The 16618-nt window shown below is 60.4% G+C and overlaps 1 protein-coding gene and 1 long non-coding RNA gene across 18 annotated transcripts in view; one reads left to right on the top strand and one right to left on the bottom strand.

Annotated features, from left to right (window-relative positions):
- Positions 1–16618, top strand: part of DAB2IP (DAB2 interacting protein) — a 194313-nt gene that overhangs the window by 151295 nt on the left and 26400 nt on the right. For 13 of the 17 annotated variants that reach the window (XR_012332659.1, XM_073806523.1, XM_073806521.1 and 10 more), the window contains 2 exons: positions 14422–14575; positions 16290–16388. Coding sequence is in view for 16 of the 17 variants with exons in the window: in XM_073806523.1 (XP_073662624.1) it covers positions 14422–14575; positions 16290–16388 (253 nt within the window). In the remaining variant the exon portion in view is untranslated. Of the gene's footprint in view, positions 1–1999; positions 2346–8602; positions 8729–12311; positions 12432–14421; positions 14576–16289; positions 16389–16618 lie in introns of those variants that run through there. The other 4 variants (XM_073806529.1, XM_073806533.1, XM_073806532.1 and 1 more) reach the window with 4 other exon arrangements.
- Positions 3821–12284, bottom strand: LOC117312664 (uncharacterized). The gene is made up of 3 exons (XR_004527093.2): positions 11947–12284; positions 8441–11267; positions 3821–7680 (listed from the first exon to the last, which is right to left on the bottom strand). It is a non-coding gene; the product is annotated as an uncharacterized lncRNA (long non-coding RNA).

The raw sequence follows: 16618 nt of genomic DNA on the forward strand, positions 1-16618 counted from the left end.
CCCCCACTGCCCCTCAGGAATAGTGGCCATGTGCTCTGCTGGGGCTGCAAGGCATGCCTCCTGCCTCCTAGCCCCTGTTTCCTCCAGTGCTCGTCTCTCCCCCTTCCCCCCTCCCCCTCCCCCAGCACACACACCAGTTGCTTTAGGCTCCAGGAAGATGGAAAGAGGCAGACCTTGAACTTGATCAAGCTCTGGGGACTCTTGGGGCCCAGGGAGCCCACAGCTTCTGGGAGGCTCTTTATGCCGCAGGGCTTGCACGGCTGCTAAACTTGGCAATATGGAAAGCCAGCTCAGCTGCAGCAAGTCCCCTGGGAGACACCTGAGGAGGCGAGGGCCCGCCCCTCACTAGGGAGTGGGGAGACTGAGGTCCAGAGCTGCCTGGGTGGGGCTGGGCTCTACCTGGAGAGGTGATGCCTTATGCTGCCTCCTGACAGGCCATGTGGTTTTGCGCCCTTGCACCCTCTCCCTACCCAGCAGACCCCAGTTAGCCTGGGGGGTGGGGTGGGCCAGAGTCAGGCTGTTTTTATGTTGCAAAGAATTCAGGCTACAGCCCAGCCTTTCTCAGCCTTTATGGCCTTATGACCTGGATGCTTCTGGAGGACAGTGGGCATCTGGGACATGCTAGAGGGCGGTCTTGCCTGGTAGTCACCGAGGGTCCCAGTTGGACCCCCTCTTTACAGAAATAGACTGCGGCCCAGAGAAAGATGTGACTTTCCCAGGGTCACTACCCAGGAAGCTAGTTTCCCACTTTGTGTCTCCCAGCATATCCTGGGGCAGCGTCCTTCACCGTAGCTAAACCTGCCGGTCTTTATTAAGTGCTCACTGGAAGCCAGGCTTTGTTCTGTAACTCATTGACTCCTCACAGCAAGCCCGTGAGGCTGAGTACTATTATTATTGCAGAGGGCGAAACAGTCCCAGAGAGGTGACATGACTTGTCCAAGAACAAAAGGTCGCAAGTGGCACAGTCCAGATTTGAACAGTCTGGCTTCAGAGCTCATGTTCTTAACCACCAGGCTACACGGCTTCAGACTTACTTGACTGCTAGGCTCCAAAGAAGCGTACTGAGGGTGGTAAACCCTTGGATGACCTGGCCCCTGCAGAGTTAGGTCTGAGGGCTCTGCCTGGCCTTGGCCTTTCTGATAGGATGGCTGTACAGCACCTATGGGCTGCCCAACCACTCCTGGTGCCCGGAAATGACCCATCTTTCTTGCAGGGCTTGCTAGCCCAGGTACTGAGGCCCAGGCCGTCACGTCTCTCCTTTCCTCTCCCCTGCCCACCCTTGGAGCCTAGGGGCCCCAGGAGAGCCCCCATCCCTGCAGCCCCGCCTCTTCCCTTCCTTTGGACCTTGGTCTGCTTGCCTGAACCCTGAGGTTGGAAGGACAGCTCCCTTACCTGCCCCCTCTGACTGTAGAGCCTGTTTGGGAAGGGACGAGGGCCTGGCTGTTGGATGCCCCACCCCTGCAGGGGCTGCGGACCCCCTCTTTTCTCCTCCCTCTCCTTGCCTTTCCTGTGCCTCATGATTTCCAATCTTCTCATCTGTGAGAAGGGGGAAAGAGTAGAACCCACCTCACAAGGTTTTGAGGCCTAGACTGAAAGCCCAGTGTTTGGGCACCTGCGACAAATGATTACTCCTCCTCACCTGCGTATTTGAAGGCAAGATGCTAGTCGATATGGAACGGGAGGGGCCTCTAGAGGGAGCAGGTGGGAGAAGAATCCTGGCTTTGGCTGACCTCACGTGGCTGGGCCCTGGCTGGGCCGCCCTGTGCCATCCTGGGCGAGTCAGGAGCCTCTGCCCGCCGCATCTTCCTCCTCCGTAAGATGAGTCCAGCTGCTGCCTGTCTTGTGGTGTGATTGTGAGGAGTAATGAGATGCTGCTGTGAAGTGCTGAGTGCTGTGCCGGCCCGTTGTGAGTGCTTAAAAACTCTGCCCTTCCCACTCTTATTCTTGAGCTGTAGCCTCCTTGTTTTGGGGTTTTGGGGGTTCTTCAGATTAAATTCGGATTTTTACTATCGTGCGTTTTGTCTAAAATCTTCCCAAGGCCTCTAATCTGATCATGACTTTTGAGGGATTTTTGGGTTTTTGCTGTCTTGTTTCCTGTACAGAAAAAGAGAGGTGTGTCTTTAAGTCCCCAGCAACCCAAGTGGGACACTGGCCCTTTAAAAGCACATTACTGAGAGTTGGAACTTAGCCTTTGTTTGACTAGCTATGATCAGTCCCAGCGGACAGGGCTGGAATGGTATGTCTAAGACCAGAGCAGGGCCGGACTGGCTGGGCCCGGTGGGGGACAGCGGGCAGCGGGGTGGCTGGCCTGGGCCTGGAGAGCCTGGTGGCCACGCTGAGGGATGGTGAGTGACCTGATGGCCTGAGCGGAGGTTGGGGTGAGGGAGGCCAGGAAAGAAGGCAGGAGGGAGGCTGCCAGTCTCAGCCCCTGACCAGCCTCCTGGGCCCAGGGAGAACTGAGGTGGGTGGGAGCGGCCGGTCACAGAGGATGCCCAGTTTCGGGAGGGACTCAGTCATTCCCCAGCGATGGTGCCTCTGCCTCTCTGTGGACGTCCACCACCGGCCCAGAATGTGGAAGCAATTAGGATGGCCCGACAAAAAGCGAGAAACCGAGGAGTGGTGTTGCTGTTTTCAGTGTTTGAAAGAGAGGAAACCCAGTGTCAGTGGCTCCTTTCCACGAGCAGGCCTGGTGGTCTCTGTGGCTGCACCGAGAACCGAACCGGGAAATGAGCTTGGCCTTTGCTCTGAGTCGCCGAGCCTGGGGCTGCCCTGGGTGGGGCTGCGCTGGGGTTTGGGGGTCGTGTCATCCCTGCCCCAGCCCCGGGTCCCAGCTGGACTCTTCTGTTTCCCTCCTTCTCCCTGCCTCTGTCTGGTCCCTGATCCGTTGGCCTGCAGGCCGGCGGTGTGTCTGAGCCTGGGGTATGTTTTGCTCCAGCTTAAATGTTTGAAACGGTTGTCCGGAGCCAGGCCCCTGTGATGCGACAGTCTCTACTGGGGAAGTACCCCATCACCAGAGAAGTCGGGGGTTTGGCTTGTCACACACTGTCCTGTGGAGGGGTTGTGAGGGGCAAATGAGCCGCTGCTGTGAACTGCCAGCCCTGCGCCTGGCTTCTTACAAGTCTCCGTGTCCCTTAGTCCTGCCCACGTTCACTACCACTGCTGGGGTGCTGCCGGTGGATCAGACTCCTACAGCTATGTGTCCTCACCATTTTCCAGACAGGTGACAAAGGCAGGGCTCAGTGGAGTTCTGGTGACCTACGATTTTTTTACTTGAAAGTTGGTGCATTTAATCACACAATCTCTGTAGGTTTGGTGAAAGCCTGAGGCGTTGACAGGCAGTGAACAGAATTTAGAGTTGGAGCCCAGATGCCAGGCCTCCAGCCCTGCCCCGGTGCCTGTGACCTGTGACCTTGGGCAAGCTGCTGGACCTCCCTCCCTGAGCCTCCAGTTCGCAGGGGTGGAGTGCTTAGGGGAAACCCTGGAGGAAGGTGTCGGTTCTTCTGGGGTGGGGGGTGGGCAGCACGGAGGGGTGGTCTTTGAGCTGGGCATTGATGGATAAGGCGCACTTGCTGCTGGGCACATTCTGAGTGTATGTGCACAGCCCAGTGTGGCTGGGTTGGGACGCACCTTGGAGGCTGTATTTAAGGCGTTGCTGGTTGGAATCCTGTGGGCCGGTGGCAAATGACAGGCAGGGCTAGTTTATCCTAGAGTCAGCGGGGGAGGGGGAGGGGGAGGGGGGAAGGGGGTGGGCTCTTGGAGTCGGTGGGGTGGGCGGGAAGAGGGTGGGCTCTTGGAGTCAGGCACACTCTCTGGCCTTGGGAAGCTCCTCACGGCTTCAGGGCATGTTTCCTTAACTGTAGTTGGGCGGCTGGGCCACATGAGCAATGGAGTCCGCTAAATGCGGAGCCAGGGCTTCCCAGGTGGCGCAGTGGTTGAGAGTCCACCTGCCGATACAGGGAACACGGGTTCGTGTCCCGGTCCGGGAAGATCCCACATGCCGCGGAGTGGCTGGGCCCGTGAGCCATGGCCGCTGAGCCTGCGCGTCCGGAGCCTGTGCTCCGCAACGGGAGAGGCCACAACAGTGGGAGGCCCGCGTACCGCAAAAAAAAAAAAAACAAGAAAAACCCGCGGAGCCAGGGCCTGCCTGGTGCACGTGCCAGGTGTGTGGGCTGTTGTGGGTGAGGCGGGAGCTGGAGAGCCACGGATGGGTCACTAGGAGCAGGAGGAACTCGGCAGCCACGCCCTGCTTTTGACATGCGTTTTTGCCTCTGCTGGCGGCCTGGGAGCCTGTGGCTTATTGTCAGCAACCCCCCCCCCCGCCCCCCCCCCACCCCCCGCCGCGCTCCTGCTTTTTTGCTGCTGTTGAGCACTCCTGGCTGTCTCCTGTGAGTTTCGGTCTGGGAAGCGGAGCTCTGATGCCCTGCTGGGACTCCCAGACACCAGGCTTTGGGAGGATGGGGAGCTGGGGTCCCAAGGCCCCCAGGCTTAGCGCTGGCATGCTGGAGGCACTCAGTAACTACATACTGGGGCGCTGGATTAACTCAAACCAGGCGGGGTGGGTGTTCGCATATCAGACCTCCATCAGGCTCTGGGAGGAGGGCAGCGCAGCCCACTTGTCAGGTGAGAAAACTGAGGTGCAGGAGAGACCAACCCGAGGTCTGTGCTCCCTTGGCCCATGCCCCTTCCCCTTCGTGTCTTTGCCTCGTCTCCCTGAGGCCACAGAGCCCCCCTGTCCTAAGTGGTGGCGGGACAGGAGATGGGCATTGCTGCTAGAACCTAGGGTGCCCGTCTCTCCTTAAATGGGGACGTGGAGGTGCCTACTTAAAGGAGAAGTGCTGCAAGGTGGGAAGGGGCAGAATGCCCAGGGTAAGGCAGGGCTCCCTGCGTGTCAGGTTACACCTGTAGCACCAAAGGTGATGTCTTCCCCATTTTACAGATAAGGAAACTGAGACGTGCAGGTTATTTAATTTGACCAAAGTCACAGAACTTTATGTTTACGTGTGTTTGTTTTTAAGGAAGGAGGCCTCACCACATTAGACCAGTCATCAACCAGCATGGTGCCAGGGGCTGGGGCTGTGTTGACACGTTGGCCCTTGGTTGAGGTAGGAAGCTTAATGCCCAGGGATGGGGGAAGGACAGTCCCCAGATCACCTTGTCACCCTAACGTGAACGACTTGCACAGCACCAGAAGACCACCTGGCACGGCACCTGGGTCTGGGATGGAGGGGTAAGAGGGGAGAAGATGACATTCTTTGGAGGGGCCTGCTGAGCCTAGGAGGGCTTCCCAGAGGTGGAGAGCTGGGAGGAATTAGATAAGCAAGAGGGAAGTTGCTTCCTTGGGGAATGGAAGCCTTGGTTTTCAGTTTGTTCTTTGTTTTCATTTCATCATCCTTCCCCACTTGGGTCATGGGTCCCCAGGGCCTGAGGCAGCTGTTGGTATTTATGGTCCTGGGTGGAGGTGGGGGAACGAGTCAGAAGCTAGTCCCACACTCGGCGGTGTGATCTGTGGGACCAAGGGGATGCACGGGCCGTGTTCACACATGTGAGGAGGAGACTGGCACAGACTGAGCTCGCAGGGAAGGGACAGCACAGCACGGCCGGGGCCTCGGTGGTTCTCCAGAGTCTTCCTAGTGGAGGAGCTGAGTGCCGGGCCGTGGGCCAGATGGGGCTGCTGCTGTGCTCCTGCCTGGGGGTGCTTTACTTGGGGGAGCTGAGGGGACCTTAGGGTTTGGGGTGTCATTCTCCTTAATCTTCCTGAGCGGCCGGGCTGGGCTCGGCGGTTTCTCCTGGGGACCAGGAAGGGACGGAGAGCTGTCCCCGCTCAGCAGCAGCAGGAGCACTTGGCCCTCAACTCGCTTTCGATTTGCCCAAATCTCATCCTATTCAATGAATGTTCCTCAGATTCTCTTCTTTTAAAATTCAGGGCACTTTGCTCTTCTGCTGAGGTTTATGAATGTTTAAAAACTCCTTTGTGGTCCCAAAAGTCATTTGACAAGTCTGACAGCTATTGATTAAAAACCGGAAATTATTCAGGCTGCGGGATAACTTGGGGGAATAGATGGAAAGTTTTTTGTTTCTTCTCTCTCTGTGTGCCCCTTGCCCTCCCCTCTCCCCCCAAAAAAGATGTAGGGATGTGGGGAGGTAAATGTGTCTCTGAATGTTCTTTGAACACTCCCTTGGGCTGCAGAATTATCCTGGAAAGGGGGGGATGGGGGACGGTCAGGATGCTGAGGGGCGCCTCTCCAGCTCAGGGGCCAGAAGCGGCCCCCTCATGTCCCTGGCCTCTCCCCACGTAAGCAACAGGCAGCAAGGAGGTTTTGCTGACGGGATTCTGGGTGTATGGTCCCTTATGTTAATGGGGAGTTGACATGTTGGGGGTTCGGTCACAGTCTCTGAAGTAGCTCAGCAGGTGAGAAAGCAGCAGCTGTCGCAGTGTCGATTGTTCAGCATACACGGGGCACCCCTGGAGCCAGGCCTCGGGCTGTGCTGTAGCCGTGGCACGTGAGGAGACATCCCATCCTCCTGTCTTGGTTGCCGGCATGTGGACTCTCCTTTTCCAACTCAGCCCTGCGGTGTCGGGAAGGCTCCCAGGGATAGGGTGAGGCAGGAGACCGGGCACCTCCCAGCCCAGGGCTCAGTGTGAGTGTGCGGATGGGCTCACACTGGTTCTAGTGACTGCTGGGATCTGCCCCTCTGCCTTGGACTGAGAGAGCCCTGGGCCGAGACGGACCAGGCCTCTAGGCCCTGTCATCCCAGGAAGCCTTCCCAGGCAGGGCGGCCAGCCTCCCTGCCTTTTAAGGACAGGCTCTGTCTCCCCAGGGTCCTGGGAGCCACCAGGCAGCTGCATTCTTCTCCCCTCCCCTGGGACCCCAGCGGGGCCAGGAGTGAGCGCTGGCCTCAGCAGCCGGTTCCCAGGCCAGCGGGGCAAGGCCGGGCCTGGGGAGGAGACGGCTCCGCTGGATGTTCTGGGGGGGTGGGGGGGGCTCTCTGCCTTGTCTGTGTCATGCTGCCTGATTCTCAGGAGCTCAGCGCCCTCCCCCTGACTGTGCCCCGGGACCTGGCTTCTTCTGCTGTGGGCACAGCTCCCTGGATCTGCCTGGCTGTGACAGGTGGAAACATGGTTGGCATGTTCTGACCGACTCCAGAGTCCACGGGTTCTGCCAGCCCTCAAGTGGGCACCTCCTCCGTGGAGAACAACCTTGTCCAGGATTTCTGCCCCGTCCAGGCCTGGTTGTGGCTGTAGGCAGTGGCGTGAGACCACGCAGGCGTGCAGGTGAGAGGCCAGGTCTCGGGGTCACAGGCCGAAGGGCTGAAGTGGGCCCTCAGCAGGGTCTCCTGCCCACCCACAGAACCCTCTTTCTTCCTTTCACTTCAAGAAATTAGGGGCTTTTTATTGCGTTTTTGTTTTTAGGGGGGGCTTTTTGGAGGCATCCCAGAGCATTTGGCTAGATGTAGTTTGTTTGCAGATGGGGAAACTGAGGCCTGGAGAAGGTAAGAGATTTGAGTGGTCAGGGGAAAGGAACAGAGAATGGCCTGCAAAATCCCTGTCTCGTTACCCCAAACATCAGGAGTGTCATCTCCCCTACAAACGTCAGCCTTGATGCTGGTGTGTAATCCTTAATCGGCCTTGTTCACAGCTGTGTCCGCGCTCCTACAGGGGTGTCTGGCATGAGGCAGTGACTAGAGCAGACAAAAGAGGATGGGGACCGGCATGAGTGACTGGTGTGGTCGCTGGCGTTGACCCCTGTTCCCCCGAGCACCTCCTTGCCTTGTCTCAGTTGATACTCTCAGGAGCCCTGGGAGGAAGGCATGTCAGTTCTCCCTGCTTAGAGATGGGGAAACTGAGTCCTAGAGAATGGCACGAGTTAAAAGTACTCATGGTTGTGTGTTTTATAGGGAATGGAGACTAGATTTGCTCCTACAGCCGGGCACCCTTGGTGCTAGGGCCTGCTGCCCTCCCGCCCGTTCCCTGCGGCATGTGTGTGGGCTGCGTGTTTATCCCTGGGGCTTAACTCCGCTGCCTGCCTGCCTGTTATGCCAGCAGCCCCCAAGCAGCGCGGGCAACGCCTCCTCGACATGTCTAAAAGAGAGCTCCCAGCTCCTGCTTGCATGCCTCCAGAGACAGAGTGCCCGCTCCTCTAAAACCAAACCAGGCTGGCCCATTTGGGGACAGTGTGACTGAGCTGGAATTGGCCTCTCCTGGTCCCAGCCCTGCCCTCTGGGGGCAGGCTGGCAGCTCCCTCTGCCCCTTGAGGTTTGGAAGGAGATTCTGAGCCTCTTACCTTCCAGGCTATCCAATCCCACTCTCAACTCTCCCCACCCGTAGCTGGGAACATCCTCCCCGTGTCATATAGAGCTTTTTAAGTATCACAAGTTTTATTTTCAGGTCTCCTCCCTCCTTGAAATAATAGGGAATTTGCTAAACTTTTGTGTCACTAACCTTTTAAGAGAAAAAAGGACGGAGTTGAAAAACAGCTCATGGGTTGGCTGGAAGGCTATCAGATAAGGCTGTGGCCCAGGAGCCAGGACAATGTCCCGTTGTTCCTGCCCCTCCGCCCTCACAGTGGGCTGCTCTTGGTGCCTGGCTATATCTCCAACAGTGGCTCCGCCTGTGCCTGTGGCGTGCCCACATTTCCCGGGCTCCTGGGCCCTGGGCACGGCTGCCCGACCCCAGCCAGCCCCGCGGCTCTTCCACGCGACCTGGAGCGAAGCAGGTCACGGCAAGCAGGTCAGCTGGCTGTGGCCCTGCGTGGCCGCCTGTGGGCAGAGGGGAAGGCGAGGCTTGGGCGGACAGCGTTAGGCTTGGAGTCTGCTGAACGGGGTTCCAGTCCCCCTTGGCCACTTGCTGCCTGTGCGATCTTGGGCACGACACCTGGCCTTTCTGAGGTGCGGTACCTCAGTCCTGATGGGTTCTCATGAGAGCTGGGTAAGGAGACAGGTGGGAAAGTGGTGTGGAGTGGGGCTCAGCCACCCGGCCCGGGTGTGAGCACTTGTCTGTCTGGAGAGACCAGGGACAGTGTGATGGTGGCAGCATTCGGACTGGGCTTTGAACACTGACAGAAAAGGCTGTTGTCGGGCGGAGAGTGGAGGGAAGGGTGGGACGGGTTCAGGAAACAGCCTGGGCAGAGGTCCCCCCAGAGGGAGGGAGTTCCTGCTGGCCTGGGACCCGCTGGCGAGGAGAGTCTAGGTCCTTTGCCAGGGTGTGGTGTGGCAGGGTTGGAGTTTCGGGGAGGGCTCAACCCCAGGGTGAAGCACTGAGACTTGATTCTCCGTAGGCTGTGAGGGGAGCGCCGAGGGCAGGAGTGACATCATGTTGGGCAGAGGGGCCCATCTGGTGGGAGGGCACTGCCCCCCAGGCCCTGGCCAAGACCTCTCAGAGGCAGAGGAGGTCAGGGCAGGCCTCCCTCCCCTGTGGCCTTGGCTCTCCTGTCTGTGACCTGAGAATCGTGGCACCACCCCCCCTCCCAGGAAGTGTGAGGATTCCATGGCATGGAGGACGCAGGTAAAGGCCACCTGGACAGCTGGTCCGGGTCAGGAAGGGGGGACTGCAGGGGACATGGGGCCTCTAGTGACTGGGGCGCTGTTGAAGGTCTAGAGCATCAGCTGGGTCTGGGACGGTCTCGGGAGGATGCGGCTGTGGCGGAGGGTGCAGCCACAGAGGGCTGGATGAGCCCCTGACCTTGGGAGACATGGAGGGAGCGCCCCATACCTGGACAGATCAAGAGCAGGGGTGTTTCTTGGAGATTCTGGGCAAGCACCAGGGTGCTGCTCTTGGGAACTGGCCATGAGCAGGCGGCTGCCCCGAAGGCCGGCGCTTTCTCCCACTAACAGCGTCTGAGGGACCAGGGAGGATTGTCCTCATCCCAGCTGACCTCCTCCCCCTCCCCCAGGCTTAGCTGACCTCAGCTCCTGCGGTGTTGGGGCTTTGATCCAGGAACTCTGAATCTTAGCGCTGATCCAGACCCAGCCCTCCCCAGGGGAGCCCCCTTCCTGGTAAGGAGACAGCTCTGTGACAGGCCTTCCCAGCACAGCCTAATGAACGTTAGGGTTTGGGGTCGCTCTCTGCCCTGGGAGTCTGAGAAGGCTTGCTGGAAGAAGAGGCTCTGATGCTGGGTATTGAAGGTTGGATAGGACAAGGGGATTTCTAGGTGGAGGGGAATGCCTGTGCCTGGAGGCCTGCCTGAGGGAATCGTGACCCCTGGGGAAGAGGAGCCCAGGGTCGGGTGGGACAGGCAGATGCACCCCGGCCAGCAGGGCTGCAGCTGAGCCCATGTGGTCTTGATGGGAAACCCCCTCTTCATGACTCCATCGCCTGGGGGAATGCCTCTCCCCGCAGACCCTCTCTCCAGCACTTCCGTGTGTGCGTGTTACCATTTATTGCTATTTGAGACAGAGAGTCCTTCTTTCTCTTTCAGATGAGGAAAGGGCCCCTGGGGGGATTGGGGCGCGGGTCACTTCAGGAGGAAGCTGAGACCCTGAGCCGGTCACCTGCCTTCCCTGAAGCAGGCCTCGCCGGCGTCCGGTGGGCGTCCTCCTCTCAGCCTTGTGAGGATTCAGCCAGGTTCTGTGTGTGCTCTTTCCTGCGGGCACAGCCCAGGGCGAGCCTGGCCCAGGTAAGGAGGGCCAGGCGCGTGGAGCCCACAGCACTGCCGTGAGACCTGGTTCTGTGGCCTCTCTGACCCAATGTGGTGTCCCTGGCAGGGTTGTGAGGAGGAGCTCAGACCTGGGCTGTGGGGATAACCTGCGCGAGCAGAGGTCCCCGCGACGGATTTTGTCTTCCTGGGTGCCATCTCGCCAAAGACCGAGGCTCTGGTCCCCAGATGCCGCAGGAGGTCCCCGGCGGGGCCGTCACAGACTGAGCTGAGCACTGGGCGAGGCCACACAGTGGGTGTGTTGGGCCAGCTTCTCTCCCACCCCAGCCTCGGGGCAGCAGAGGCCCTGCATACAATGGCATCAGAGCACAGACCTCCACACCACAGAGGGCAGCCATGAGCGGGGCTCCCAGACCAACCTGTGTCCTCCTTCCAGCAGGGGGCCTCGGGCAGATGCAGGGACTGCTGCTCCCTGAGCCCATCTTACCTTTCTGTGAAATGGGTAGATGAGTGTTCCTGGCAGAGTTGTGTGCAGTTGAAAGTGACCAGCTGGGTCCCTGGCCAAGTGGAGGTGGGCGCCTGCCAAGCTTCCTGGGTAGGGGCACCGTGCCTGCTCGCCGCCCTCTTGGAGCATGGCCTGGGACGGGCTTCTGGCCCAGCCTGGGAAGGCAGGAGCTGGAGGTGAGAAAGGAAGTGCCCATCAATGCTGGCTGGAGCAGAGGCGGGCCGGGTCGAGGCCTGCCGTGGGTGATTGATGGGGCAGGAGTCCCTGCGGTGGAGTTTTAGGGGGTGCTGTGCTGTGGGCCTGGGACAGGGCTGGCTGGCTTCCTGGAGGAGGTGGATCTTAGGCTGTGAGGTGGGCCTGCTGGGTCCAGTGACCAAGTGACCATTTTCCCTCCCTGAGCCCATCATCTATCTTATCAGTCACTGCCACAGGAGCAGTCCCCTCTGCCAGGAGGTCCCACCCTGCAGGGTCACAGCAGACCAGCTCCCCTCTGGGCCCAGAGCTGCACGTCAGGGCCTGATGAATAGGTGCCCCTTTCTCTCCCCCACGAGCCTTGTGGGGAGCTGGGGGCAGGTGGACTCCAGGCTGAGCGAGAAGGATATGCGTCTGCCTGTGTGTCAGAGAGCAAAGGCCCACTAGCCCTGCCCCATCATAGGGCAGTGGTCAGAGCCTGGCCCTCAACTCCACTCCCAGAAGCACCTGGGAGATCTAGGAGTAGCCACTGGGCCTCCCTGGACACCCCCCCGCCCCCCGCAGTGAGCTTGGGCTGCAGGGGTGGGTGCGGCCCCTGCTTCAGGTCCTCCCAGTTAGAGAATCCCTGGGGAGGTGGGGAGGGTCAGGGCTGCCCACCTGTGGCCAGAATGCCTTAGCCATGAGCTTCCCGTAGTCCTCCATTCTGTCAGGAACCTTCCCAGTGAGGCCTGGGCCAGTTGGGGCCTGCTTGTGGGCAGGATGGTGGGGAAGGAAGAGGAGGGTTCTGCAGCCACAGGTTCCGGGGTTTGGCTGCTTTGGGGTCTGGCCTGGGCCCGCTGGGCTCCTGGGCTGTGGAGCGGAGGCCCCTCTCCCTGGGCAGGCCTTGTCTGCTGAGTGTGCCTCTCTCTCCTCTCCCCAGCCGGCTCGTTCAGGTGCCCCAGGCAGGAGGCGGTGCCGCAGCCTGCCAGCTCCTCCCTATGTAGAATACTTCCTGGGTGCCCGCTCCACCCGCCCCAGCTCCCAGCATCTTACCTGGCAGGGCTTTCCGGGCTGGGCCAGAAAGCAGCCTGATCTTGATCGGTGGGCTGGGTTTTCAGCCCTGGACAGCGGGCCTGGGGGCTCTGGGTCTCAGCCCTTCCGAGGTGGGTGATTTCCCCGGCAACTGAGGCAGGGCATCCCTTGCACTGAGGTATGGAGGGAGGCCCAGGGTGGAATCTCAACAGAGTGGATGGCAGACCCAGCCACCACATTGGTCAGTGCCGTGATGGGGAGGAGGCTGGGCCGTTCGAGCAGGACGTGGAGGGTTTGTCACCGGGAGAAGCCTGCCAGCACCTGGCGTGGCAGCAGCAGTGCCTGTGTGCGGTGTGGTCTCCCAGAGAGGGTTCCGGAGGAGCAGAGGCACCACAGCTGTGCATGCCAGTGGCCTCGGGCCTCGAGTGCGTCCTGGGGAGGTTTGGCTGGGTTCTAACCTGGCTTTAGCCTGCCTCGCAGCTTCCCTCTGGTCCGCTCCCCTGGGAGCGTTCAGGAGTCCTGCCTGAGGGCATTGACTCGGCTCCAGGGATCTGAGCCCTGCTCTGCGCCGGCTTCATGCTGGGCATGGAGGAGCAGCTGGGGGAGCCCAACTGGGTCTCCTGGGTTGGGCTGTGAGGTCCCCAAGAGCTGGGGTCCCAGTTCCAGCCCTGATTCCCATGCAGTGCCTAGCACAGGACAGCGTGTCAGGGAGGGCTGTTGCCATGGAGAAGTGTAGGGGCCAGAGGGTGGCCTCTGTCAGCCTGTGAAGCCCTCTGGGCAGGGTCTGTTCGGCTCATCTCTGGATTCCTGGGTCCACACATGGTGGACCTCAGGCCCTCTTACCACAGGTGGTTATGGAAATGGGTTACGGGGTGTATGTGCCCTACAGGGAGGTCTGTGGTGGTCCTGCCAGGCCTCACTGACCTGAGAGAGGGTCTTTGGCGAGACAGGGAGAGATGATGGCCTGAGCCTTGGACCCGGAGGCCAGGAGCTGAAAGGCAGAGGGTGTTGGGGGAAGGAGGTCTGGGTGAGCTAAGGCCAGGGTTTGGACTGTGGACGTGAGTAGGGGCGAGGCCTGCCCAGCCTCTCCCGGGGTGGTCTTTGCAAGCCTGGCTGGTCCTCTGGCTTTTCCTGTGCCCCGGCTGTGGGAGGGGGCCCAGTGGGGCACTGCTGTGTGTCCTGTTGACTCTGGAAAGGGACGTTTGCCTTTCTGAGGTGGACTCTGTCGAGCACCGGAGCAGATGCCGTCTAAGGCGCTTTCCACGTGAAGTGCCGAGGAAACTGAGGCTCAGAGAGGGGAAGTGACTTGTCTAGGGCCACGTGGTAGGTGAGCAGCGGGCCCAGGTCCAAGACCAGGTCTGTCAGAGCCAGTCCTGGTCCAGGTTCCATTTGGGCATCAGGTGGAGTGAACTACCTGTGCTCTTTGTGCCTGTGCTGGACCCACTGACCCTGGCCTGACCCCCGAACCCCAGCCTGTGGACCCTGACTGAGTCTCAGCTCCTGGGCACCGTGCAGAGATGGCTGCATCCCTTCTGTTTTGAGCCTCACGGTCTGTAAGAAAGGAGCAGCAGAGTTCCCGGTGCTCCTGCATTGCCTGGGGCCAGTGGGCGGAGTGGGATGGTGTACGAGAAAGGGTTCTGTCGGCAGTGAGGTCCTGGACAAATGTTGGAACAGGGCAACTGCTTCTGTTTTGGATGGGGACTGGAGCAGAGGAGAGGGGATGGGATGGTGAAGGCACCAGACCCCCAGAAGGCTGCCTGGGTCGGGTCCGCTCTTCTCTGTGGGTCTCGGGCTGCTGAGAAGCCAGGTCCAGCCCTACCCTGCACCCAGTGCTGACTTTCAACTCCTTACCTCCCCGCCGGCCACCCCCCACCCCCGCCACTTAGGGGCTGAGCCCTTTACCCAGAGTCCTGCCTTGGAGCAAAGGGACTGGCTGGTCTCTGTGACTCCAGCACCATGATGTCGCCTCCCCCCAACTCTGCCTTACGACAGAAAGGACCGTGGGAGTTGAGGGGAGTGATTGCCTCCAAATGGGGGGTTCTGGGCAGGCTTCCTGGAGGAGAAGGGAAGGGAGGGGACAGGGCAGGCCTGACCTGACGCACCCTGCTGCCCTCCCCCCAGGTCCCATCTGATGCCGAGGCTGAAGGAGTCTCGCTCGCACGAGTCCCTGCTCAGCCCCAGCAGCGCGGTGGAGGCGCTGGACCTCAGCATGGAGGAGGAGGTGGTCATCAAGCCAGTGCACAGCAGCATCCTGGGCCAGGACTACTGCTTCGAGGTGGGTCCTGCCGCAGGGGCGGGGCGGGTACTGGTGTCCTCTTCCCGCGAGGCCAGGTCTCCTCCAGATGCCCGCCTGGAGTGCTGCATGGCCTCTGCAGGGGCCAGGCTCTTTGGGACAGCGGCCAGGATCTGTCATAGCTCTTGCCTCCCAAGAGACCAAGTGGAGCTGGGAGACGGGGGCTTCATTCCTGCTCTGTGGCCTCCTTGGAGACAGACCAGCACTGTCCCCCATGCTGGGAAGTGCAAGAGGTCCAAGTGGGTGGAAGGGAGTTCAAGGCGTATGTGGAATGGCGCAAGCCCCAGAGCTGGTCTCGAGGCCTGCTCACCCCTCCTGCAAAACCACTCCAGTGCATTGTAGGGCAGTGGGGAGTGTCCCCTCTTCTGGCCCTGTCCCTGCCTCTGCGTGGTGAAAGCCAGAATCTTTCCTGGCCCGGCGTTCTGTGACCCAAGGTTTGAGAGCAGAGGGTCAGCCACCCGCCGTGACAGGGCTGTTACCGAGGATCACCTATCCAGTGCTTCCCTGTAGATGGGGAATCTGAGGCCCAGTGAGGGCAAGACGATGTCAAAGGTCAGCCTACAAGCCTGAGGCCAAGCCAGAGCCAGGGTAACTAATGTCGCAGGTGTTGCTGGGAGTTCCTAATTGCTTCTCTAATTATTCATGTTCTCTTCCCACCTCTGTTTCTGGGAAGCTTCCCACCCCCAACAGTCTTGCATAATTAGGAGAGCTTTCTGACAGAGGCACGACCCTGGGACTAATAGGGCAACCTCCCGGCACCCCCAGCTCCAGGGGAAGAGGAGGGTGGTGCCTGGCATCTGTCCTAGCCCTGTGCCCACTGGGTGCCGTTTCTGGTTCAGGACTCCTGGCCCAGCTGGGCTCCTTCTGGCCTCCGACTTCTCTGCCTGGGGCGGGCTGAAGATGGTGCCTGCCCACTGGTCCACAGCAGGGGGTGCTGTGGCTTCTGAGGCCCGTGAATGGCTAGATAAGGCGTCTGGTTCCCTGGTAGAGACCTCGGCGTGCTGGGGACAGCGGGAACAGGGCAGGAACAGCTAGGGCTGGGCTTGCTCACCCGGAGGAGACCAGAAGATGGGCGAGTCAGACAGGGAGGGGAGGGTAAGGGTTCCAGGCAGGACCCCAGGGCCCAGCACACCCAGACAGCCCAGTTCTCAGTGCTCTAGTCTGGCCCCAAGTAGGTTAGCCTTCTGTGACCGCCATTGCTGTCACTGTCACTTGGCAAGAGAAGCGTCATCAGCAGGTGTCCTCTGAGGACCAAGGTGACCCTCGTGCCAACCCGTGGTTGTCTGCTAGGTGCCTGTGGCTCCACCGCTAGAGGGAGACTTGGGTGAAGCCTTGCTCTCTGACTCATGCGGGGGCCCGTGCCCTCTGCCTCCCACCATCTCCAGGAGAACAAGGTTGGACTCAGAAAGATGCTTTCCTGTGGTCAGAGGGCACCGAGGCAGGGGTGAGGAGCCAGGACCAGGCACCAGCTGGCACGGGGCTGGGCCACCCTCCTGTCACTGTCTTGCTCTGGGACCACAAGTCTCGGTGCACCACCCGCAAATGAGAAATATGGGGGTCGTTGTTCTGCCTCCTGCCTGGGGCTGAGGTGCGGTCAGACCTGGCAGCCGAAACTCCCCCAAGTCCTGGAGGTCCTCCATCACGCCGCCTTGCTGCCTTCCCCTCCCCGTGACGCTGTCCTGCCCGTCCCCCACAGGTGACGACGTCGTCGGGAAGCAAGTGCTTCTCCTGCCGGTCAGCGGCCGAGCGGGATAAGTGGATGGAGAACCTGCGGCGAGCAGTGCATCCCAACAAGGTGGGCCTGTGTCCGCTGTCCCCAGAGCATGGGGGGTGGAGGCTAGACTCAGAGCAGAGCACAGACGCCGACGTGAGGGAGAAGGCGGAGGGGTCTCTGGTGTGGCCTGGGCTTGGGGGTGCAGGCAGTCTGTGTGTAGGCAGGGCCCAAGTGGGCCGTAGTGCTGGGCTCTGAAAGAGGCTGACCCGTGCTGGGGGCCTCAGCCTTCGAAGCTGCACACTGAAGACGCT

This window comes from Tursiops truncatus, chromosome 6 (genome assembly GCF_011762595.2).
Source record: "Tursiops truncatus isolate mTurTru1 chromosome 6, mTurTru1.mat.Y, whole genome shotgun sequence".
Lineage (NCBI taxonomy): Eukaryota > Metazoa > Chordata > Mammalia > Artiodactyla > Delphinidae > Tursiops > Tursiops truncatus.